Source organism: Mollisia scopiformis (assembly GCF_001500285.1).
Source record: "Mollisia scopiformis unplaced genomic scaffold LY89scaffold_5, whole genome shotgun sequence".
Lineage (NCBI taxonomy): Eukaryota > Fungi > Ascomycota > Leotiomycetes > Helotiales > Mollisiaceae > Mollisia > Mollisia scopiformis.
This window is the reverse complement of record NW_017263585.1, coordinates 1,054,924-1,079,047: the sequence shown is the minus strand read 5'-3', so window position 1 is coordinate 1,079,047 and position 24,124 is coordinate 1,054,924. Positions and strand designations below refer to the sequence as shown.

At 48.9% G+C, this 24,124-nt stretch overlaps 8 protein-coding genes across 8 annotated transcripts; 1 reads left to right on the top strand and 7 right to left on the bottom strand.

Moving 5' to 3' along the window:
* Positions 1–2,091: 2,091 nt before the first annotated feature.
* LY89DRAFT_681821 (rna-dependent rna polymerase-like protein) lies at positions 2,092–6,364 on the bottom strand. The gene is made up of 4 exons (XM_018214379.1): positions 4,237–6,364; positions 3,173–4,170; positions 2,765–3,123; positions 2,092–2,713 (listed from the first exon to the last, which is right to left on the bottom strand). The coding sequence occupies exons 1-4, from the start codon at positions 6,107–6,109 to the stop codon at positions 2,332–2,334; spliced, it is 3,612 nt and encodes a 1,203-aa protein (XP_018075594.1). The 5' UTR covers positions 6,110–6,364; the 3' UTR covers positions 2,092–2,331.
* A 55-nt stretch (positions 6,365–6,419) lies between these two features.
* Positions 6,420–10,108, bottom strand: LY89DRAFT_430765 (putative zinc metalloprotease). Its single transcript, XM_018207467.1, has 2 exons — positions 6,486–10,108; positions 6,420–6,431 (listed from the first exon to the last, which is right to left on the bottom strand). The coding sequence occupies exon 1, from the start codon at positions 9,866–9,868 to the stop codon at positions 6,785–6,787; it is 3,084 nt and encodes a 1,027-aa protein (XP_018075593.1). The 5' UTR covers positions 9,869–10,108; the 3' UTR covers positions 6,420–6,431; positions 6,486–6,784.
* A 132-nt stretch (positions 10,109–10,240) lies between these two features.
* Positions 10,241–11,842, bottom strand: LY89DRAFT_681819 (uncharacterized protein). The gene is made up of 3 exons (XM_018214378.1): positions 11,389–11,842; positions 10,417–11,331; positions 10,241–10,355 (listed from the first exon to the last, which is right to left on the bottom strand). Exons 1-2 carry the CDS (start codon positions 11,438–11,440, stop codon positions 10,694–10,696), a joined length of 690 nt encoding a protein of 229 aa, XP_018075592.1. The 5' UTR covers positions 11,441–11,842; the 3' UTR covers positions 10,241–10,355; positions 10,417–10,693.
* Positions 11,843–12,409: 567 nt separating this feature from the next.
* Positions 12,410–14,228, bottom strand: LY89DRAFT_665681 (uncharacterized protein; the record flags this gene model as incomplete). The annotated part of the gene is made up of 2 exons (XM_018212859.1): positions 12,410–13,401; positions 13,448–14,228. 2 exons carry the CDS (start codon positions 14,226–14,228, stop codon positions 12,410–12,412), a joined length of 1,773 nt encoding a protein of 590 aa, XP_018075591.1.
* A 923-nt stretch (positions 14,229–15,151) lies between these two features.
* LY89DRAFT_694812 (Clavaminate synthase-like protein) lies at positions 15,152–16,367 on the bottom strand (the record flags this gene model as incomplete). The annotated part of the gene is made up of 3 exons (XM_018216728.1): positions 15,152–15,507; positions 15,592–15,928; positions 16,011–16,367. 3 exons carry the CDS (start codon positions 16,365–16,367, stop codon positions 15,152–15,154), a joined length of 1,050 nt encoding a protein of 349 aa, XP_018075590.1.
* A 59-nt stretch (positions 16,368–16,426) lies between these two features.
* On the bottom strand, positions 16,427–17,383 carry LY89DRAFT_430020 (uncharacterized protein). Its single transcript, XM_018207465.1, has one exon. The coding sequence runs from the start codon at positions 17,130–17,132 to the stop codon at positions 16,617–16,619; it is 516 nt and encodes a 171-aa protein (XP_018075589.1). The 5' UTR covers positions 17,133–17,383; the 3' UTR covers positions 16,427–16,616.
* Positions 17,384–17,749: 366 nt separating this feature from the next.
* On the top strand, positions 17,750–19,482 carry LY89DRAFT_577528 (salicylate 1-monooxygenase; the record flags this gene model as incomplete). The annotated part of the gene is made up of 5 exons (XM_018208900.1): positions 17,750–18,021; positions 18,135–18,381; positions 18,443–18,494; positions 18,620–18,861; positions 18,958–19,482. The coding sequence occupies 5 exons, from the start codon at positions 17,750–17,752 to the stop codon at positions 19,480–19,482; spliced, it is 1,338 nt and encodes a 445-aa protein (XP_018075588.1).
* A 528-nt stretch (positions 19,483–20,010) lies between these two features.
* LY89DRAFT_705099 (AMP dependent synthetase and ligase) lies at positions 20,011–23,951 on the bottom strand (the record flags this gene model as incomplete). Its single annotated transcript, XM_018217427.1, has 9 exons — positions 23,833–23,951; positions 23,596–23,731; positions 23,436–23,489; positions 23,107–23,365; positions 22,928–23,053; positions 22,078–22,082; positions 21,547–21,747; positions 20,387–21,475; positions 20,011–20,321 (listed from the first exon to the last, which is right to left on the bottom strand). The coding sequence occupies exons 1-9, from the start codon at positions 23,851–23,853 to the stop codon at positions 20,011–20,013; spliced, it is 2,202 nt and encodes a 733-aa protein (XP_018075587.1). The 5' UTR covers positions 23,854–23,951.
* Between the last annotated feature and the right edge of the window lie 173 nt (positions 23,952–24,124).

The following is a 24,124-nucleotide window of genomic DNA, read 5'->3' as shown; positions in this document are numbered from 1 at the left end:
TTTCTTTCATTTACCTTCATATGAATAAATGTAGAATAATGAGACAAGGGTGCTATTTTTGTTGCTGAGTGGTGGAGTGGTGGAAGCCAAGCGCTACACGTTGTGGTATGGCTTGCAGCCTCGAAAGTTGAGGGTTGGTCAGTGGGAAGGATGTCGTTGTGGTGTTTATTAGGTTATCTTGAGAAGATTGGCGTGATATTGAGGAGATTTGTTTGGATGAATGGGGATGGAGGGTTGGTCACGTGAATAGTCTGTGTTGAAGTTCCAGGTCTCCTTTCAAGACTTTGGTTAGGATTTCGAGGCAGTAAACCCTGGATATTGATGGATTCAAGTTTTATTTGAGTCTTTGCAAGTGTTTCGAACCCCTTTTTGCAGATCAAGTGTGATGTGAATCACGTGAGGAAATTCTCTTCTGTCCTTTCATGGTTTTCTCTTTCAAGTCGTTGAGCAAAGAGAACTAGTAACTGACTAGTAATGACTGGCGTTTCATACGAGCCTATTGGTATTCAAATCCACTAAGTCGTTGCAAGCGGCATCGGGTAACCGAGCTCCAAATGGTCTACTCAAGTTGGCTTACCCTCTCTTTGTCCGCAAAGCTACCTTAGGGTTGGAATAAGAACTATTGATAGCATATACCATGATGACTGAATACTGCCTCATTGAGCGAGACTTCGATCGTGGGAGACGCTATTACTTCTCCAGAATTGGCCTATCTTTACTCATCCTTGACTTAGCATAACTTGGTAACGTAAGCTTCCCAATACTATCAACTTCGAATAACATCATTATTCCACCGTTGCTGGTCGTAGGCCATCCCAGCGTAGTAATAATCTTCACTTTCCTCTGCTTCTTACCACTTTTGGTCAAGCTTGAGAAGTTCAGGACCGGAAGTCCGTAAATGGTGAGTTCCCAGAACCAAAATACAACCACCCCAACAACAGCAGACACCGATTGCAAATACTACGCAGTAGAGACTCAATGTATTGTGTAATGGGAGATCAGCCCATAAGCATAGCATGCCATCTCATTACTTCCGTTCCATTGAATTGGGACTGCGTCGGTCCTCGGTCCTCCTCCTCGGCGAATGAGTCCGGCGATGTTTTTGCTTCTAGAAAAACACTTCACCGAGACGTGACTTAGGCTTTGCATTTCAGAACAGACAAGACTCGAGCCATCAACCTTGCTGCTTGCATGCCGTAGCTTCCTAACAAGCGGAGAAACAATGCAAACTAAAGAACAACGATATAGGTACCTTCCAAACAAATCCCAAATTCACCCCTCACGATCTAGACGTCTACCGCTCAGCATTCCAAGTTTCTAGAAATGCAGATAGAAACCTTTCCTTCCAGATGCCGAATCTTGCATCCCGCCGTTGCGTGCTCAGACCATCCATCCGCCGCTGCAAGACATCTCACCCGGTCCCGTGCCGCCTGCTCCCAACAACACCAAATCATCACTCAACTTCGCAACACTTACTAAATCCCACAACAACAATAATAGCACCCTATCCTACAAAAGAACCAAACACCAGAGCCTCACACCCCACCAACCAATCCAATCCAATCCCAACCCTCCTCTCACCACAAACACGTGACATAAGCACTCTCCCCTCTCCATCGCAACTGTGCCTCACCACCCAGGATCGCAATCCTTCCTTCCCTCTCGCTCTCTCTCCTTGAATCCCCAACCAGTCAATCCTCAATATCAAAACATGCACCCTCCTCCATAACTTGTCCACCCCAAAACACCACCTGACCCCCATCCCTCACATAGGTAGGTAATCAACCAACATCGTCCCAAAAAAAAAACCAACATCACCCATCGGCCGACAAAGCCAACACAGCAACCCCTTTGTTGCACATCGCAAAAAAGACCTCTTTCCGAGCGGATGCATGGAATTGGCCATCGGTGCGCCGTGACTAGGTGATTCAGCAGTACGAGAGGTGCGTGTTGCGAGGGGGCGAATCAGAGGGTGGCTTGGGGAGCGAATCAGGGGCCGTGTGTCGTTCCGTGATGTGTGCGGGTGCGATGTGTGTGCGATGTGTGTGTGTTGTGTGTGTGGGGGCCGAGTCATCGAGATTGTGGATGTGGATGCTCACAGTTGGGTTTGATTGAAGGTATGGCTCAGCTACCTCATAATGTTATTAGCTACATACAGACATTCTTCTGCGATACCCATAGGAGAGATTTCCAGCAGTCCGAAATAGCAACACGAGTCTGACTCCAACTAGCTGTCTGGGAACCACACTTCCAGCTCAAGCACCATACCCCTTTCTCGCAGACATACAGCAATATTCCTAGCCCTTACAAGTGGCTCTACTTCCCGTCTTCTTAATCATCCTCAAGATATTTGTCCAGCGCTCGTAGACATACAGCACAAGCAACATAGCGGAAGCTAACAAGTGGCTCTGTCTTTCTACCACCTGCAGGTGCACGAGACACTTCGCCTAAACTCACCGAGAAGCAAGCAATACTGCGTGCCAATGTCTCTTCTAGGTCCTCGTAGTCGTCGGTGACGCCTCGGATGAATCTGACAGTCGAAGCCACTTCCCGATCAAAAGCTTCCTTCATGGGAATGGATAGATCCCGTTGCCTGCGCGACTGTATGCCTTGTGTGCCGAGAATGTTTCCAATGAACGCTTCAAGTTCCGATATTGGACGCGCGGGATGTTCACTGTAACTCTTCATGATGCTAAGGATAGACTCTTCGTACCTATCGCAGAATGGTCAGATCAAACACCATGATGTAGAAGACAACACTCACATTTCGCGAATCTCTTGAGCCTCGCTAAGATGCTGGTGCCATTGGATCAATCGAGTCTCTCGGACTACGTAATCCCAAACCTGATCGAGGATTTCTAAAGAATCACGGGAAGTCATTCGGTATTTGTGGAGATCGCTGAATACAGCATGTTCGTCAATGGCGCGAAACAACTTGCCAAGTATCTTTGTGCTCTCGTAGTATTTATAGGGTGTAAAATCTTCCTCATCGTTTTCATCAATGGGTGTATTGTCGTCTTTTTCAATCAACAACCCTTCTTTCTTGTGGATCTTGATATTCGGTCCTGGAGCCATGAAGTCTGGTCTGACTGGAATTACCTTTGGCATCAACTTCATGTCGACCTACACGAGGTTAGCAAGCGGCAGACAATATGCATTCATTATGGCTCACTGGAATTCCGGTCTTCGAGAAGTCAACTGCTGTGGAATGCAGTTCGGCTAACAGTTTGCAATCAGGATCCGATGTACCCATGTTCTTCTGGTCCGCAAGCACTTGATGTGAAGTCGCGATTCTTCCAAGTTGGTCCGTCTCCATGAACTTGATGAAAAAATCCGTCATGTCGTCTCGTTCGACAGTACGGCCTATGTCTTGTGGAAGTTGCCTCGGATAGTCTGCTGGATGACAGTAGTGAGTGGGCTTGCATCCACTGTCCCAAACAATGTTGTAAAGGTCGCCATCTAGATCTCCGCCGCTTAGCTTACTAGGTAGATCGCGCTCTCCTTTCTGACTGAAACAAATGCAATTCGACAGCCACCGAAGAGGGGAATGATCCGGTACATTGACTGCTTCAACAAGTTGTACATCGCCAGGGTGTAAAGCTGGAGCTCTCGTAATGACCAAATTCTTCCCAATCAAGATAGTCGTATCTTTACCTTGGGTGAATGTGCAAAAGACTTGACCCTCTTCAAGAATGCCAGTCTCGTCCATGACGCCAAACAAGGTTAATCCAAGTGGTACTGGAATTCGAGCCCGATACTTCATAACTCGGACTTGCATCATGACGGATAGCTCGAGAACGTCTCTGAGAAACCTATCAGATCGAAATTCTAACCCGAGCGAGGTTAATTTTTTGATAAACCAAGACAGGCTACCAGTTTCGCCAATTGACTGTGACTTGAGAAACTTAGCTGCATTTGCTGCTGTCGAAGTGATATTTCTGAGACGTTCAATTTCTTGAGACTGAAGATCCAGGAACCAGTGGTCATCTACTCCCATATCTTCCAATATCTTGATGACTTGTCGATTAAGGAACATAGGTAGAGGTCTAGCATTAGATCCACAAAGTTCAATATCCACCGAGGTCGAGCCTTCGAATTTAATCATGGACGGGCGAAGATGGACACGTTCTCCTTCGAGACGATTGTCAAGAGAAATCATTCCCTTTGCCCCTAGGATCTTGTCAGCAAGCTATAAGTGACATGCTGTCAACACGCAAACAAGAAGCATCCACGTACCTTGGAATCGAATCTGAAAACAGGTTGGCTTTGTGTCGCGCATTGAAGGGACAGCTTTCCATATCTTTCGCATGGCAGCAAGAGACAAGGTGCCCACTCCATCGCTGAATACTCGTCCATTACGTTCTACATCATTGATCTTGATAAAAGTCTCGGGTGGAAAAGAAACAGCGGTGGGAGTCTCCGAGAAGGCCTGACCAATTCGTGCTGCACACTTAGCAGGGCACCGTATTTTGGTAAAGTCACCAAGCTGTTGAATCAACATTCTGTCGAAGAGTAGGCTGCCGTTGTGTGTGAATGGTGCCATGAACCAGCAAGACTGAGCTCGCAAGGAAGAGTGAGAGAATCCAAGAAAGTTGTATCTGCGCCCTGCGATGCTGATACCATTCCGGAGTACAGACTTGAACCTCTCATTATAGATTAAGTCGTTCGATACCCGAGGGTTAAACCTTACTGGCTCTCCATCTTCATCACCGAATTGTACGCGAAGGAAGAATTCGTGATGATTAGGATATTTTCTCAGAACACGGTTCATGGGTTCTGCATCTGGTCCATCAAGGTAGATTCCTGCTGGTGTAATCATGGCTCGATGAATCATAGCCAAGTGGTCTGAAGACAGATTTATAGGCCCGTCCGTTGAGCGTAATCGATCATCGCTCTTCGCTTTGGCTTCAGCTTCTCTTAGTTGCTGCACCAAAGCTTCTAGTTCCAAGTCTTTCGCATCGGTATCCGAGCCAGCATACAAGATTTGATTTCGAAATCTCTGCAGTGCTGTGATGCAGATATCCAATTCAGATCGGCCATGTAACTTCTGAAACTCTGGTAACATGGCGAGAGTCTGTGATGGTGTCAAGTATCCGTTGGACACTAGCAAACGAATTTGGAATTTGAGCTTCCAAGGCAGGGTTTGCGAAGCTGAGAACGTCGAATCAAGAGCTTTGAGTTCGCTAGCAAATGATTTTCTGGGACGATGGCCATCAATCTGCTGGTGGGCTATCGGTGGTAACCCAGGCACCTTTTGCAAAGCACGCATATCATCCTCGATGTGATTGTTGGAATTAGATTGTGGTGGAGCATTGTCATGGGAGAGTTCGATTCGGTAGACAAAACAACTGCCGGCAATTATAGCATGCTCCGGAGTCAGAGAACCTACTCGCCGACGCTTATTGCCTCTTTGGCCATTGAGATTCAAATTGGCTGCGCTTGCGATTAAAGACTGTATTAGATCCATAGACTCGTGTTCGTAAAATCTTGGAGCTTCCCAAGTTTGGACACTGAAGGAAGGTCGAGGTGCATCTTGCATGGTAATGCCATACGTGCAAGAGTAGAGAAATTCGATTCGTTTGCCGGAATCAAGTTTCACAAGCAGACTTCGAGATCCAAAGATAGCCTGTCCATTCTCATGAAGAGCTAGGTATGGGATGAAAACCAAATCAGTGTCAGCGTAGCCCCATACACCGCATGACACAGACAAGACGGGAAAATCCTTTCTGGCTGGCAGCTTTGAATTTTCGCTTGGAGCAGTCTTGCTCTTGGCTTTTCGATCTTTCTGTTCCTTCTCTAGACTTCGAAGAATGTGCGGATTTGGAGGTTTATTGCTGACTCCACAGAAGATAGTGACCCGCAGAATTTGGATTTTCGGTTTGAACACGGGACCATTCGGAGCATTCCGTGAAGGTTTTTGTTGGCCATAATGCTGAAGAAAGCGGTTTCCATCCTCGGCGGTGAGAAATACCAAGAAAGCAAACCTCTTTTGCTGTTGTTTTGTGCAATGAAAGATCTCGATCTTCAAGGTCCTCATATAAGGCTGAAGCAGATTTCGCAGCCCCTTCTCTGTCACTTGCTCGGGCACATCTCGAACGAAGACTTCCATGATGGCGAACTGTTGTTGACGGCAGGAAACTGGGAATCAGCTGAGATACGTCGATGAATTGATCCGAAAGCCCAGGTTGCTGAAACAGATTGAGGGTGGGGCTGTTTGCTTAAACTGAAGGTGCTGGTGACACAAGGCTAAGGGATGCCTGCAGCACGCTCGATTCGATCATCATCTGCCAACATCAACGTCGGCATTGCAAAACTAATGTGAGCGCTTGATATTAGAGAAGTCGTGAAGAACGCGAAATAGGTGTATTGAATCGAGGAAGTGGTTGGTGGAAGTGGAAGTGAAAGTGAAGTCCGGAGCACTGATCACGCTACTAGTGGCACGCATTAGAGTTTGAGTTCTCGATAAGGAAGGAACAGAAGCGTACACGTCTGGGTTGTGGAGTCCTGAACTGTGAATTTTGACCTTCAACGAATAATTCGTAGAGGTATAACAAATCTCTGGATCTGGACTGCTCTGGTAAGGGTCTTTGAAGATGGTTGTGGAGGATCACGTGAAAGTGTAGCGGGTACCCATTTTTGGAAGACCTTATGCAGCCTTTGCAATGCTCATTCTATGCGTACACATCATTACCATTACTCCATTTCTCGTCAATCTTCGGCTCTGTTGCCCTATTCCTCAAGCCATGCCCAAACCAGAACTCCAAAACCACGATGCAATAAACAATTAAACCACAAAAGCTTTGCTTCCCTCTACCAATCCATCCATCATCTTAGTAATCACTGTCCACGCTGGCGAGAACCTCAGCGCCTCATCTAGAGCCGGGATCGTACCGAGCTTATTTTGATCAGCCCATAGACAAACTACTCTGCCCCTCCGTCCTTCTTCGCCTTCTTTCTTGCTATCGCTGACAGGCCATTCGACATCGACAACCCATTCGCGATTCCAGTCTCTGTGCCAGAGCTTGATTTGGTCGCTACCACTTTCGGGTACGTCTGACCAGCGGCCGTTGCTTGGGGCTGCGCCGCGGACGTGGAATCCTGTGAAGGGCTCATCGAAACGGATGATACAGGCTTTGGTCTCCTGGCCTGAAATGTGGAAGGTTGCTTTGTTCAAGCCTGGAGCTCGAGTCACGTTGTAGTGTAACCAGTCCTGGTATCCCTTCTCCGGAGGAACGCCTTCGACGACATTGTCTACAACTTGAGGAGCCAGGCCTTCATAAGTGCAGAATGACACGCCAGCACGGATTTGTGGCCTTGGAGCACAGTCGATAGATTGACCAGCTGCAGAGGGAATGTTAGAGATAATATCTCGAATGTAATGCTCGAGACCAGCCAGAGTGACATGGTTAATGCCACTGTCTAGATCTACAGTCTGTTGGAAATATGCTTTGTATCGATTGTTAGCCGAAAAAGGAAACGCGACGAGGTTGTAGATCAAAGTGGCGATGAAGACGAGGAACAGGAAAGTCGGGACGGGTGCTGTAATTCGGTGCATGAAAGGCGTGATTGGCAAAATAATCAGAACCGTGAATAGAGCAACCACGAGGTAGGGAAGCAGCAGAGGGCTCCCATCAGGTCCGGTCTGCGCCAAAGCAGATACTAGCAAGAGGCCAACTTGACCAATAATTACCAGAATAAATGGGCAAAGAATGAGGAATTGCAATAGCCATGTCCAAGTAGGCAACTTCGCTGACCATCTTTGCTCCTCCCCAAATGCATGGTGCTTGCTGTGACCGTCATCGGTAGCACCATCTGTCTGGTCCGTGATGGATCTTCTGTACCCTCTTGAAAATGTGTTTCCTAACACAGTCCGGTGACCATTGCCACCAACAAGAGGTGTTGTTTCACTTGCTTCAGCCTCATCATCGCCACCATCATTTGCTGGGGCGAGGGCTTCGACATTCGGGATAGCGGAAAACGCTTCTCGAGTCTCGTTTTCTTCATGGGCGTCCTCAACAATAGACATCTTTTTGGGCAAAGCAAACAGCTCGCACAAACCGATCAGAGTCGCTAAGAAAATAGCGGACTCGTAGATGACGAACATATAACCACCGCTGATTTTGTACCTGTCTTCGAATACAGTAGCAGCGACCAAAAGTCCCCAGCCAAGTATGAACATCCAAGTCAAGGCGTAGACTCTATGCAGAGCTGATGGCCGAACGAAGTTACATCCAGCCATGAGGAACCAGAACACACAGAAGAAGAGACTGATCGACATCGTCCAGACGCTGTATTGCGACGAGTACACAATCAATGGATTGACCTTTCTAAGTAGAAAGGCAGCTCCGAATGTGATGGCCGCGGAAACAATGAACACAATAGGGAATCTGAAGGCACCTCTCCAACCTTTCAGTGAAATAGCTGCATCACTGTCTTGCCCTTCTGGCTTCACAGCTCCAGCAAAGAGGTAGTACTTGTCTGATCGAACCAACAGGTACGAAATGATGCCTAAGATGAGTGGAGACGAAATGAGAAGTGCGAGAGACCAGGCGAAGAGCGTTCTCAAGCGGAAGATGGCCATGGCACTTCCAAAGAGGTCAAACCAGACACCATCAGAGCCTGAACCATTTTTAACCTTTCCTGTCGCATTGTCTCCTCTTGGGCCAATGAAGTCCTTTGTATCTGCAGTCAGATATTTCATGGTCTCGACAGAAGCCGAAAGCATATGCCACAATGAAGCTTTTGAAGCATGCTTAGCATCGTCCTCATTTGTGTGATATCTTGCTCTTGGTTCCCAGAAGGCGACATCTAGCCCGCGGTATCCTTCAGCCCGGAAGACAACATAGTCTGTTTCGCTTCTTACGAAGCCCAAAGCAAATCCGTCTGCACTTACGACAGTACCAAAAGGATGTTTGGCCTTTCCGTATGCGCGCGTCACCTCAGTGTCAGTGCTTCGGAAAAGTGTAGCTCTACCTCCGGCTCCGGCTCCTTCGAGGTTCAAGAATGCATGAACAAAAGCCGCCATGGGGTGGGAAAGAAATGCCTTGGCGCCATAGAGGCCATCTTCCTCCCCATTGTTTAAGAGTACCACGACTCCTCTTTTAGGTGTGTTTCCCTCAGTGGTAAAGTATTTGATCAGCTGCAAAGCCGTTACCACCCCCATGCCATCATCTGTAGCTCCATATCCAGTTGATACACTGTCGAAATGGGCGTTGACCATGATTCCACCCTTTCCAAATGTTCGTGGTGTGAAAGGAGGCACTGGTTTCCACCAGTCGCCTTCTTCATCCTCAGTCCCTCGTATGTATACAATTATGTTACTTCCTTCGAAGTAGGTACTGATTCCAGCTCGACGTCCGCTCACGCCGATGCTCGTGAGGGCTGTGCTTGTATAATTCGATAGCAGATCACTGAATACGACAGCAGCGTGATCTGTGGTTCGCGTTCGAAGGTCTTGGTGGGAAGTTGAAGCCGGTTTGGCATCAGTAGAGCCGAGATCCAATTCGTCTAGGTTTGCAGCTTCAAGAGGGAGCTTTGAGGGTGATGCATCCCAGGATTGGGTATTGGCAGAGTCGTCTGATAGGAAGGACACTCCATTACTGTGTAGTATGCTTTCTATCCTTCGCAGCAGCCAATTCCTGACATCATCGTTCCTCCGACTGTTGAAGGGATGGTATCCATTGCTCAACTCGTCCAAGTCCAGCCATGCTTCAGTCAAATTGAGGCCGCGGTACACAGTTGGGTTGGTAGGAGCAGGTGGGACTGTTTCGTGGATGACGAGAAGAGGAATGAGGATGGCGAGATAGACGACCGTGGTAGTTAATGTCACCGACATGGGAGCGAATGCAAAAGGGTTGGAGCATTTCATGGTCGCTGTCGAATGCCTGTGTCTAGGGCAAGATGGTGTAGAGAGTGTGCCCGAGCTGCTTAGAGAGGAAGGATGCTAACAAGGTGCCATTGAGGATGTGAAGCTGTATCCGACAGATAGGAAGATGCAATCTGCATGAAAAAGAAATACAGTCTTCTCCTTGTTATGTTTGAGATAGAAGAAAGAGAACACAGAGAAGAAGCTCGTGGGACTTGAATGTCTCGTAGGTAATGAGGGTGGCTGACGCCATCGATAGCCTGAGCTCCTAGCGGGGTTGATCGCCAAGGAGAGGCGTTGCAGGGGTGAGACGCGCTAACGACAAACATCACCTCGTCGTCGCTTCCTCACTTTGTATCTTCACTCTTTGTATCTTTGCTGTTCACATTTCCTCATCTATCAATGTCTAAGGTGATCACTGAGCATTAATACGCGATTGTTGACTTCAACCGTCAGATTGGCATTGTTACTACATCTATCTTTCCCACTGGTTTGTGACTTGGACCCAGCTTTGCCGATAGAAAGGCATCCTAGCTAATCATATGCCACAGAAGTTCTCTCTCCCCAGAACCTCTCCACCGTATCCTGAGAAAACGCCAACCCCGTCTGAGCATCTGCGGCCTTGAAGAACTTCACAACTTGAGGCTGATGCTTTTCCCAGGCGACAAAACACCTGCTATGATCCGTTTGCTTCGCAACTTCCCCAATCTTTTCGATCAGGTGCATCAGCTTTTTCGGATTTCCTTGGTTTCCTTTTCCCAACGCGGAAATACTTCAGCAAAGTCCACCTTTTCCATAGCGTCGACCACACCGTCAACATGTTTACCATTAAACATGTGATTCGTCTTGGAGAACCAAGATTGAGGTACTTTCGTCCCCAGACGGGCTCTTCGAACCATTCTTTCTGGTCCTCGCCTCAATGATTGAATCAGGAGACACCAAACTCCCTCTTCGAATGACTTTGACTCCTTCCAACATCTCATATTGTTGGTTGCTGTTCAGAGATACGGCATCCACACGTTTCGAAAGTGGCAGTGCCACTACAGACACATCAGTTCCTTGGTCCGTGGCAAACCCATAATCAGCGTCGTTGTCGACAAGATAGCCATCGGCCTCGAACTGCAAGATCCATCGCATACCTCCCAGTTCATAACTAACAATGCGATGATGAGAACTGCTATCTTCGAGACCAACTCCATGCTCAAGGAAAGCCTTCTCAAAAGATTTGCCGTATCCATCATAAAACCTGTCTATAACGTGTTGGGATGGGTCGTTCTCCCACCGAGTCAGAAAAATGGTGCCCTTCATCATCTGAGCGTCGATTTGCCAATCGTACTGCGACCTTTTGCCAGAAACAAAATCGAGAAGCTTGCGAATGCTATTGCGGTCCGCGACGATGGAGCCTGGAAGCAGGGTATATGATGGTTGCATGAAGAGCAGTGCAGCGAAACATGCTGCCCATCGAGGTGCGACGATCCGATCCTTACTGTCTTCACGCTTTTTTTGCTGATTGTCCTTTGGAGCTGTGACCGGGAGCGGAGGTGCCCATCGTGCTGGCTTACCTGTTTGATCCATCAGTAATTTTCTTCAAATGTTTTGCTTCCTTTGTTCAAGAGCCTACCTGGTACAAGAATCGTTGGCTCGCTGATATCAACCCGGTTATACGAGGCAAGGAACATATAGTTCTTGATAGCTACTGCAACAGCCGGATCTCCGTATGCTTCATCGAGCTCTGCAAGCTGCACGCTAGAGACCATTTCGAGATTCTTGGCTGTCCTTCCCGGAGAATCTTTACCGTGCGTCGTCTTGTTCTTGTTCTTCTGGTCGTTTCCCTTCCCTTTCGAATTTGAGTTCGTTGCTAACGTTTTGGCCTGGCTCGAAGTTGCTTGTGCGTGAGCACCGTCATTTTGCGAGTCGGCCATGATGGAATTTGTGTTGGAGTTGCAGAACTGGATGTGCAAATTGTGCAAAGCAGCCTTGAGGCAGTATCGCTCCTTGGCGTGAAGTCTTGGCTAGGAGCTCAGCTCAAGGAGAAAGACTCTGCATCGCCATCTGCACGATATTGCCAATCAAAGCTATAACTTGTATCATTTTCGGCAGCAATGCCACCACTCCATCACAGCAAATCTGTCTTGTTCTTGCCTCATTCTTTTCTCTCGCACAGCAGCACAGCAATTGGTCGTGGATTGAATGTTCTCGTATCAGATCGAGAGTATGTGCAAGATGCATGTTGCTGCTCAAAGATACTTCATAATATCTCCATCGCTCTTTGTCCTTGAGCAGAAGTCCCCTAATATCTTGTTGAACTTACTGGCCCTCTATAACGTTGCTTCTTCTTCTTCCTCTTACTGTCCTCATCACATTTTCATTCCGAGTCACTGAGGCAAAAAGTGGCTGTAGTTGAACAGGATTTCAATTCTAGAGACAGCAAATATGCCAATCTATACTGAATACTGTATCCAGAAGCCTATTCTCTTCTTCCATTCCCTTGTGTCCGTGATTAAGGTCTCGAGCTCCGTTCTTCCATCGTATGCAACCAGAAGATCAGGAAGAAGGAGTCGGTCGTGGCCAGAACTGCTCTTTCACCTCATCAGAAAGACTAACTCGAGTGTCATCATTTGCTCGCAAGACTTGCAAAATTCCAGGTCCTGCGTCAACGTCATAGATCAGATAGCATCTTCCACTAGCGTTGTCTCTGGCGGTCTTTCTGATCACTTTGATCAACCCGATGAGCCTTCTTAATTCATGCTGATGGCCAACATGCTTCTCCCATTGGGAGAATGAACTGCCCATTCGAAAAGTTTCGATATTATTGACAGTGCCTTGTTGGTGTTGTCCAGCGAGGACAGTCTGCGTTTGTGATAACCAACATTGAAGGCTCACTCTGTCCTTCTGTTGTTGGAGTGGAGTTCTGTGACTAGTACATTTTGCTTCAACGATCGAGAGCGGCGAGACAAAATCTCCTTTTTGAATGACCTTTACGCCGTCCACCTCCGGAAACAAAGACTCAGTCCTGGACGTCGAGGCATCGGTTCGAGAATTCGAGCTCTCTCCCGACTCGGCCTGAGTATTGTTATCGGCCACATATCCATCGGCCTCGGATTGTACAAGACACTTCAACCCACCCAACTCATACTCCAATATCCGATGATGTGAAGAGCTATCATTCACATCCCCCTCAAACTTGAGACAGGCTTTCTCAAACCCAAATCCGTACCCAGAATGGCCAGGTCCAATAAACCGTCCAAAGCTCTTCACCCACTTGCTCAAAAACATTGTCCCTTCAACAATATTCGCATCAAGACGCCAGCTGTCTTCTGTACTACTACTACAGACCCACTCAAACAGTCGACGAAGACTGCTTCGATCAGTCACCAAGTCGATTTCGCCAAGGGGGTAATTTGGTTGCATGATGAGCATCGATGCAAAGAAAGGAGCCCATCGTGGAGCTGTAATCAAGCGCCTGTGTTCGTCTTGTTCACTGTCTGGGGCTATGGTGAAAGGCAAAGCAGGAGGCGACCACCGTGCTGGCGTTCCTGTTTCACATTAGTATAGCCTCGAAGATGGAACAAGATGCCATACCTGGGACATATATACTGGCCACATCAGCTTTGATCCAATTGTACGACGCCAGAAACTTGCATTCCTTGATCGATATATGGGGCATGATACCGGGATTGATGTCCGAGAGCCTGATTGTCATATATGCGACATTCTTGTTCGTGAGCTTGGTCGGGTGCGCTTTGGGCCATGGAGGGTGGATGGCAGGCGGAGGGGGTGTGGGCGTGTTTGCGATTGGTAACGGATTCGCATTGTCCCTCCAGGAAGCTGCGGAATAGTCCCTACTTGCGCCAGCTCTCTGGGTTGACGAACCTCGTCTTCTCGAGGGTCCACCAGAGGCCATGGTTGTTGCGTCTGGCGTAGAATCGTGTCGCCTCCTTGGTGGCTCTCTTGCGATTGGAGACTCTGGACTCCGAGAGAGTGTGTCGGAAGTTCTACGTTGTACCTGGCGCGTTGGATCTTGTCGTCTTTGAGGTGCGTTTGCACTCGAAGGGTCTTGCGTTCGAAAAGGAAGAGGTGGTAAACCAGCCACAATATCTTGTCTTGGGTCTGGCTGTCTTCGAAGAGGCTCTCTAATGTTTGGCGGATCTTGTCTCGTCGATGGCAGGGGAGAGGAACTGGATGAAGGTTCTTGTGTCAACTCCTGTCTTCGCGGAGCAGGTTCTCTTGCGTCTTGAATTGGTGGTCGCATAGAACCGCGTCTCCTCCAGAGAGGTACTTGCTCTGCTCCGTCTGAGTTTGCGCTTGGGGTGGTGGGAGGTTTCGGCTTCCCCCAAGGAAGTCTGTTGCCATCGCCCTCCATGTGTGGATGGGGTAACTTGTCAAGTGGCAAGTAGTTGATGGAAATGTGGGTGGTGGCGGTGGTGGAGATGTAGATGTTCTTTTTACAAGAAGCTTTGCTTGCGAATTTGATTTTATATCTCGCAGATTTCAAATGGTGAGCCTCCTGCTTTGAGCGCTATATATGTTTGGATGAAAGTCGCAGTTTGGCTAGTGGACCAAATGGTATGAGGCGAATCCTTGCTATTGTGGTTTGAGTCTAATTTGGTGTTCTATGATTGTGTTGGTCATTATGATACTGTCTCTGTATATAAACCGTTTTGCCTTGAATTTCCGTGAATCCCTTTGAACTGGAAATGAAGCTCAAGTATCTAAGCCATCCAATCCAAGACCCTCTTGATCAATCAAACTTCGCACGGTTCCTAGTCCAAGATGACAAGCTCTTCTAGCCATGTCGTAGCTTGAGCTTTCCTTTTGTCTTTAGTTCTAGTTGGTCTTACTAGTGATGGAACGTAAATACGCATTCACCTAGCAACGTTTCACGCTAACACAATCTCTCAGATTCTTCACTTTTGCTGAATGTTCCAAACCGATAAAGAGATCTTTGTCAGAAATTTTCTGGGGCAAGTAGTTCCATCTTGGAAGAAATAAGTCCAGTGGAACTCAGCGAACGGTGGGCATCGAGATCAATTCTAGAACGTTAAAGTAACTTGCTTGTTAGTGTCTATACAATTTCCAGGAGCCTTCTTTGGACATCTTATATGATGATATGATTCTTCGTTGCATTCCGAATGATTTAGACTTAATTGGAAAAGGGGAAGTGCTGCAATCGCATATATTCGGGTAAATTTCTCAAGCGATTATTCGGCACAAATTCATAATGTCTCTGCATTTCTAGAGACTTGAAACACAAAAGTACTACAAATGATGATATATTAACGACACCTAATAAGCCTCCACCTCAGCCTGCTTAACCGTCACCTCCGCATCCTCCTTCATGCCACCCAACAACAAATAAGCCGGCGCCTTCATCTGCTCCTCCTCGGGCGCCGTAAACGTGTAGAACTTCTCATCGTGCCACTGTCCAGCAGTAATGTATCTCCCATCGCTATCAGTAAACATCGTCTCGTCCTCCGCACGCAGGAAATAGGCAATGGAGTAGCGGTGCTCGTTCGGGTCCAAGGGCACGACGCGGTGGATGCACGATTGCATCGTGTGGCCCGAGGCGAAGCGCAGGGAGTCGCCCACGTTGACGATGGCGCAGCCGACTTTGGGAGCTACGAAGCCGAATTCTTTGGCTCCTGTCATTCATTCTCATTTAGCATCGTATTCGTGAGGGAATTTTCACAGAGTAGATAGGTAGGTAGATAGATAGATAAACTAACCAGGAGGACGGATCTGCAACCCCCACTGCTCGCTAAACAACAACGTCAACGAACTGATATCCGTATGCTTCTGATGCCCGATATTCTTCGCGGTAACCGGCTCCGAGGGGATATAATGCATCATGGCCAGGGTGCTGGTCGAGGGGCGGTGGTTCCGGTGCGTGTTCTCGAAGCGGGATGAGCCTGCGAGACCGAGGCCCGTGGACAGCGCGGAGAGGATCGTCTTGGTGATGATGTTGGAGCCGGCGATGGCGTTTTCGAGGACCTTGATGTCGCCGCTGTTCTTGATGTTGCGCGGGATGTGCGGGGAGTCGCGTTGGATTTCGTCGCGGGAGACCTGTTTGGCTGTTGTTAATGAGTGCCAACAAAGGGGGGAGGGAGAGGGAAGGAAGGGAAGGGAAAGGAAGGGGAGGGGGTACCTTAATCATCTCATACCCATCCTTCGTGTTCTCCAACACACCGGTGCGGGACCCGACGGGCTCGTAGCCCAGATGGGGAGATACGAGACCGTACTCATTCTTAACCTCGAGCGGGGACTCGAAGAAGCGGTGCATGAGCTTGAGCGTCTCTTGCTGGTCGTCGAGCATGCGGCGGCCGTCGATGCCCTGGAGGTCGATGTAGAAGAAGCCCTCGGTCTGGCAGCATTGAAGCAGCTTCTCGAGCTCGGCGGGCTCTTGCGAGAGGAGTGAGGAGAAGTCGACGGTTTGCATGGGGTAGACGGGGACGGAGGTGCCGTTCCAGCGGACGGAGGTGGGGGGTGTGGTGGTTATGCCCATGATTAATTGGTTGGTTGGTGGGGTTTCTTTTGCGGGGGATGGAGGTTTATTTTTTTTGGAGTTGGATGGAAGATATATTTTTTCCAAGGTTGGAGGAGGTGGAAGAGAGTTCAAATTCAAGAACGAAATTCAACACTTAGTCCAGTAACGCCAAACCCACACCGGATCTGGCTCTTATATCAACTAATTACTGTAGGTAGGAGCTTCAGTAGTACCCCGCAGGTTCCAGGCTCAATCAGCCAGCTTCAATCAGCCGAGATAGGGGGTGAGCGTGCCACGCCTGTCATGCTTAAGTGGTTTTCGCGCTTGATCTTCAGAGGAAACCCAATCAGACATGGGGAATTCCACTTTCGTGCATGAAGCCGAGAATGGCATCGCAGGCCAAGTTGCCAATAGATAGGTACAGGTGGCGTAGGGACCAATGTGCATGCTGGAGGGCAACTGCCGCCAAAGGTGGGGGAGAGGGATTGAGCATGTGCCCGGCTGGTGATGGAGAAGAGCGTTCGGCAGGTGAGGATATAGTACTGCCTGAAAGATGTAGAAAGTCCCATCTTCGCTGATTCGTATTGCCCAGAAAATCGTGGTATGAAGATTTCCCCTTGGCACCGCTCCCGTTAGATGAGCAGACACTCCACTATTCCTCCTCCAGCTCAGCTCATCCACCACATGTCTCCAACTCCATAGCTCTGCATACACGAAAACTAGAGCATTCTCGTTCTCGGCGAAGATCGGATCTCCCTCATGCATAAGTCCCAATAGCCTCATCCACAATGCGAGCGTCTCGAACCCCAATGCAGCAGTGCACGCGGAAGGCTGCAAACTAGCATACCGGCGCGGCCGCCGTCTAGCGATGGCCTCCTTTTCATTCGCTGAACAGCTACCCCGCCCCCTGAGAGCACCCCACTTTCATGCAAAGCTATACTGTATCTCTCTTTCAGCGCGAGGTTTTGTGCCACCACCAGACGGACGCAGGTTAGAGCGAACGTGGATGTGAACGTGGCAGCGCCGATAAGGGGAGGTGCGAGAATTTGGAAATTTATTTTTTTTATTTTTTCCGTGGAGGGATAAGGTTACAGCGTTGTTGATATTTGTAGGGTAATCTTACCTAGGCAGGCAGGTAAATAGTGATAGGATAGGGTTTAGCTGTGAGTTATTGATTGTTACATGCATGGTCTCTAATCTATGTGGGGAAAGGGCTGATATTACTAGCCTAAAGTGGAGTGAGTGGACCTGACCTCAGATCATTCATCGAGTACTGTACCTAGGTAGGGGGGGTCTTCTCCCACCATCACCACGTGGTGTCGAGTCGAGTCGAGTCGCGTCGCGATCTTTTCATTCTCCTCTTTCTATATTTCCATTTCCATTCCACCTCACTCGCCAAGATGGGAAGTCTAGGACACGAAACGACTCCATTACAAGTCGCCATTGTCGGCACCGGAATCGCAGGACTCACAGCCGCGATTGCGCTTCGCCAGCACCCGAATATCAATGTCGTGCTGTACGAGAAAGCCACGGAGTTGAAGGAGATTGGCGCCAGTATCACGCTGGGGCCAAATGGGTTGAGGACGTTGGAGCGGTTGGGGTTGCAGGATTGTATTACGGATCAGGTGGCGTATCGGGGACCGAATCCGATTTCGAGGATTTATAGACATTGGTGGGTGTTCTTCTCTCTACCTTATTAAAAAAAAAAAATTGGTTGCTCTAGATGCACCTCAGATATTTAGTACGGGAACAGAATAATAGATAAGCTAACCAGGAATATTATAGGAAAACAAACGAAATCATCGGCGAGGATTTCTACGAGAATGTTTCGGAACCATTACATTACACGGCTCGATTCCATCGCGGACATCTCCAACAAGCGCTCCTGAAACATATTCCCCGCGATACTATCCACCTCAAGAAGAAACTCGTATCAGTGACCGTACACCCGGTTGATGGCGTACAAATGACATTCCAAGACGGAACGACTGCAACCACTGATCTTTTGATCGGAGCTGATGGTATTGCTTCTGTAAGTCAAGTATATAACTCTACACCACAAGTCCCCAAAAGCTAAGTTCTCATCCCTAAAGGGTGTCCGGAAATCCTTCGCCCCAGACTTCAAGCTGGAATGGAGTGGTCACAGTACGTCCAACTCCCCTCATTTCCTATTCCTCCACCCACCTCAATTCAATCTACCCATCAACCCCCCCTCCTCCCCTTCCAATCTCACTCCAACCCAGACACTAACCCATCTATCAATTACTCAGCCGCCTTCCGCGGCATCTTCCCCGCCTCCCTCGTCGCCCCCATCGCCGGCGTCCCCCTCGACTCAACCCACTGGTGGGGCCCCGACACCAACTTCTTCGCCACGCGCCTAGCACGGGACCTCTTCACCGTGCAAGGCGGCATCTACGCCGATCCCAACGACCCCGTTGCCATCGCTAAGTTCCGGGATGGAGGGCGCTGGGATAGGGAGGCTGATGTTGAGTTGTTGAGGGAGAAGTATGTTGTGAGTACTCCTCCCCTTACTACTTTTTTTGTATTTGAATGGAAAAAGAAGAGGAGAGGAGAGGAGAGGAGAGGATGGGGGCTAATAAAGAAACAGGACTGGAACCCCGTCGTCCAGAACCTAGCAAACACCTGCCCCGACATCCGCTACTACCCCAACTACTTCTGCGGCTCCTCCCTGCCCACCTGGATCTTCGGCCTGGGCCGGGTGACGCTAATCGGCGACGCAGCGCACGCGCACGGCGGCGCCTTCGCGACGGGCGGCTCGCTGGCGATTGATGATGCGTATGCCCTTTACTTGGCGATCCTAGAAGTGTATCCCGTGACGGAGACGGGGAGGAGGTTAGGGAGGGAAGGGGTGGAGAGGGCGTTGCGGTTATACGAGAGCACGAGGAGGCCGCATGCGGTGAGGTTGTTGAAGGTTGTGCATGCTAATAATGAGATGAAGACGCGGAAGATACTTGCTGAGACGAGGGAGACGGATGAGGAGCTGAGGGCGAGGGCCAAGGCCGGGAGTGGGACGACGTGGTTGCATGAGCATGATGTTGTGAAGGCGTTTGAGGAGGTTGTTAGGGCTGAGAGGGAGAGGGGGAAAGGTGTTTCAGAGGTGACGGCTCGATAGAAAGATATTTTTTCAAAGAAATAGGAAGGTGTCATATATGCTAAGGCAGGCATGAAACGGTTTTCATTAGCTCTTTTCGAGTCTGAGTATGTTCTTCAACACCCGTTATCTACGGATATCTACCGTCAGCACAAGATCATTGAAGATTGAGGAAGAGGAATATAGCGAGGAGAGACAGGGAAAAGGTTCTGAAGGCTTAGTCTTATATCATGTTAATATACGGACACAGGATGGGCTTGCCCCACTAGAGGCATACGGGAGTGTTTGGCCCAAATATTTGGTGAACGATAGATTATGGAGCATATTTGCTTCAGCACAAGAAGTTTTCATGTCGAATCGAAGCTACAGTGGTTTAATTTGCAGATTGAGCATACTTGACTCTAAAGGCATAGACAAGTCTGTTGATTTGCGTAGAGACAAAGCTTCTATTGCCTCTCAACAGCAATTGCAAAGTCCTAGCAATCCGATCTCCCTAATCTTCGCAGCGCCTCATTCCAACCTCCAACCTCCAAACTCCAACTCCCTTCTTTACTTCTCACTATAATCCCCCTTCGCCCACATCCTCAACACATTCTTCTTCAGCTTCCCCGTACTCGTCTTCGGCAACTCCTCCACAACCTCCACCTCCCTCGGCACCATGAATTTGCTAATCGCACTCTCATGCTTAGCCCACTCTATCAGATCCTCTCCCTTGAGACTCTTCCCTTGTTGCACGGTAATAAACGCTTTCGGTCGCTCGCCCCAGTGGGAGTCGGGGACGGAGACGACGCCTGCTTCGAGGACGTCGGGGTGCTGGACTAGCATGGATTCGAGCGCTACGGAGGAGATGTTTTCTCCGCCTAAGAAAGAAGAGTTAGTGTTTGGTAAATAGAGGAGACGGGACGAGAATGAGGAGGTACAGTACCAGAGATGATGATATCCTTTGCTCGATCCAGGATTTGCGCGCTGCCGTCTTCGTGCCACACTGCCAGATCTCCGGAATGCAGACCACCACCCGCGAACAATTTCCTCGTCGCTTCAGGATCCTTGAGATATTCTTTCGCGCAGATATTGCCAAAGAAGATGATCTCGCCTATTTCTTTCCCGTCTTTCTGGACATCGATTAGAACGCCTTCTGGTTGGTCTGGCTTGATGATTCGGATTGGAAGACCGGTGATGAATCCATGCCCTTGACGAGCCATGCGTGCGTATTTCTCTTTTATGGGAAGTTTTTCCCAGATCGGCATGTGGTAGCCTTTGGTTATCGGTCCGTATGTTTCCGTGAGGCCGTAGACGTGGACGGGGATCAGGTTCAAGTTTGTCATTTGCTCGAATAGGTGCGCTGTTGGTGGTGAGGCTGCTACTGTTACTCGGACGGGGTTCTTTAGTTTCTCTGCTTCTTTGGATGCACAGAGGAGTGTGTTGACTGTGGGCGCGGCGTTGAAGTGAGTTATGTTTTCTGTTTTGAGGAGCTTCCAGATTAGAGGGTAGTCGATTTTTCGGAGACAGTAGTGAGTTCCTCGTACTGCTGTCACAGCCCATGGGAATGTCCATCCTACGGCATGGAACATGGGCAATGTCCATAAGTATCCACATCTTCCAACTTGGTAGTTCAAACCGCTCTCAATCACGTTGCCTAATGCCGCCAAATATGCTCCTCGATGTGTATAAATCACACCTTTTGGTTTCGCCGTCGTACCGCTGGTGAATGGTATCGCAATCGTTCCATTCTCGTCTTGACATTGTGCCTCTAGTCCAGCCCATCCTTTGTTCCCTTGTTGATGATCATAATTCAATCCTTCCAATACAGCTTCGTCGAAGGGTCCCGATAATTGTCCTTCTGTGGCATCTGTATCCGTATCGATAATGAAAGGAACGCCAGGACTCTGTTTCCGGAAATCATCTAGCAGATGAAGATATTCCTCATCCACGATTATAACATCCACCTCCGAGAACGTAAAAATGTACGATATGTCCTCCGTCTTCAATCTATAATTGACCGCCACACTCACACCTACAATCAATCAGTCTCAACTCTCATCTCCTCCCCCGAATTTAAACAATCAGAAAGAAAACAAAACTCACCACCCGCAGCCGCAATCCCAAAAATACTCTCCAAAAATGCCGGCGTATTTGGTGCCAAGATCCCAATCCGCTTCCACCCCCTCTTCCGCAAGTAATACGCCAAACCCCTCGCCCGATCCGCAAACGTGATGTAGTTCCGCCGCAGCACCTTGCCGTTGGCAGTAACATGGTAGATAGCCTCAGCATCGGGTTCTATCTCTGCTGCGCGCGGGAGGAAGAAGGTCGGTGAAAGTTGGTGGATGTGAGGTTCGTGCGGGGCGGTCGTTGAGGGAGAGGAGGACAGGAAGTGCGAGGCTAGTTTCTGGAGGCGGGACGTTGGTGGGGACATTTTGAGATGTATAGAGGACGAAAGAAGAGAGAAAAGATGGAAGAAAAGGAGGACGGAGATTCCGTTGCGGTAGGTAGTACACTTCAAGCCACCGAATGACTTCTGGAGCAGGATATCATGCCCAAGTCCTTTGCGGAAATGCGGAAGAAAGAGAAAGAGATAAAGGAAGAAAATGTCACTAAAACTCAGCTCTTGTCCCAGACGGCATCTTCAGTACTTAAGTCGCCGCTCCTCTGCAGTCATGGGTAGCTTTAGCAAATCCCAGGGCGCTGAATGGTGATCACTAGCTTGGTGTGGGGTAAGGGGAAGCCAGCGGGTTCGGTTCCGCGATTGAGTCTCCCGAGGTTGGAGGGCGAATGGAGATAGCCGTATGCGGTATCGGTCAGGTTTGTTATTATGTATCTAGCTAGGTATGAGGTGAGATGAGAGTCGCATTTTGGTCTTTTTTGGATACCGGTGTAAGTAAATTCTTAGAAAGAGAAATGCGGTAAGGCTGACATTGTGGGGGAGATACGTGCTGTTGAGTAAAGCAGCAATGGTAATCTAGGATGTCGATACGACTAGAATACGAGATCCAGACATTGAAGAGGGAGATAAATGGTATCCAGGTACAGATCATATAGGTATATACGCATATCGACGAATTGGAAGGAGATCAAGAAGTAAGTGTATAAAAGGTGCTGGCAATCGATCATCATTTCATTTGCGGCTTCACTCGCATACCACTCACTCCACCAGGTCCATTATTATTCTTATTCGTAGGTTTCATTTCCTTATCAGCAGCATGCGAGACGGCTTATACACAGCAGGACCCAGATCCATGAACGATCCTTTTTTCGTGAATAGCAAACCCTCCAAACCGTGCACCGCTGTATGATTGTGAAGAACCAGCCCTGGGCTTATCTTCCCGTAGACCAGGTCGAACAGAGCATTGACGTTTGTCGAAGGGGGTAGCGTTGAAAAAGCAGAAAACAGAGAAACATTCCCGACCAAATCCCAACCATCCAGACCGATATGCGAAATCAATAACGCCACGATGTCTAGTAGCCGTACTCAGCCAGTTGCTTCTTGGTCTTGTCGTCAACCTTCGCGCTCTTCTGAGCTTCCGATAGTTGTCTTCGTGCAGCCCGCTTGCGCTCGTAGTATGCTTGACCCTTAACCTTTCTTCGCTCCTCGAGTCTGTATCGTAGTCAGTTGCCCGTTCCAAATATCATATTCCCAAAAGAACTGACCTCTCAACAACGTCCTTGTACTTCCATCCAACCTCGTGGCTGAGTCTGCCAACCGTGCAGTACTTGCGGCCGGGCTTGAGTCTCAGAACTCTCAGGGCTTGGGGAACCACAACTCGCTTGACCTTGTCGTATGGTGGTGGGACACCCTCGAATACCTTGAGTCTCTCCATAGCAGCGGCACCACGGGCGGTCTTGTGGGGAATCATGCCACGGACGGTCTTGTAGAAGATTCTTGACGGAGCACGGTAATGGAAAGGACCTGTTTTAGTCAGATATGCCATTTGCGCGGACACGAACGGCGCTTCGATGTCTAGCTGGTGATAACGTACCTCCTCGGGTTGGGTTGTATCGAGTCATCTTTCGGAGGTAGGCGTGGTACTTTACTGTATATCGCACCCAAGTCAGCCATGTTGTCCCTGTATGCCCAGCGCGCCAATATATCCCAGCCTCCATGCTTCCAGAGTCGCGAGTAATAAAAGGTGAACGTACGCTTCGCACGGAAGAACTCTCCAGAGATGTTCAAGGCCTCACATCGCACAACGACGATCTTTTGACCATTGAGCAATTGCTTAGCCACGGTACTGGCCAGCCGACCAAGCAAGTGACCCTTGCCATCGATCGTGATCTATCAGACACACCGCAATCAGCATCCGTCACCCATCCAAATATCCTCAATCGTGAACCCAAGAAAATCATTCGCATCGCGAGCGCGGGAAGAGGACTTACGACTGGCTCGAAGGTCGACATTTTTGTCCTGCTTCACGGGGAATGAGAAGACAATTGTCGAAAAGGTTGCCGGTATCCTCTACCTTCGTGATGGTGGAGGCGTGTTGTCGATTTGTTCGTTGATCAGGTCTTGTTGAATCCGTGCAAAGTTGACCTTTGGTGTTGGAGCTAGCGGGTCGCTTAATTTACCAGAGCCGCATTGGGATAGGGCACACAAACCCTGATTTTTGAAAGTGAATCTAGATCACGATTTCGATGAATAAATCAATGCGAGGATAATCTGATTTTATTC

Coding starts and splice junctions, on each gene's coding strand:
- LY89DRAFT_681819 (XM_018214378.1), bottom strand. CDS start 11,440: ATGGATCAAACAGGTAAGCCAGCACGATGGGCACCTCCGCTCCCGGTC. Junction 11,332..11,388: donor ACCTCCGCTCCCGGTCACAG/CTCCAAAGGACA, acceptor GGATCGTCGCAC/CTCGATGGGCAGCATGTTTC.
- LY89DRAFT_430020 (XM_018207465.1), bottom strand. CDS start 17,132: ATGAGGCTATTGGGACTTATGCATGAGGGAGATCCGATCTTCGCCGAG.
- LY89DRAFT_681821 (XM_018214379.1), bottom strand. CDS start 6,109: ATGGAAGTCTTCGTTCGAGATGTGCCCGAGCAAGTGACAGAGAAGGGG. Junction 4,171..4,236: donor TTTTCAGATTCGATTCCAAG/GTACGTGGATGC, acceptor ACAAGATCCTAG/GGGCAAAGGGAATGATTTCT. Junction 2,714..2,764: donor GCTCAAGAGATTCGCGAAAT/GTGAGTGTTGTC, acceptor ATTCTGCGATAG/GTACGAAGAGTCTATCCTTA.
- LY89DRAFT_430765 (XM_018207467.1), bottom strand. CDS start 9,868: ATGAAATGCTCCAACCCTTTTGCATTCGCTCCCATGTCGGTGACATTA.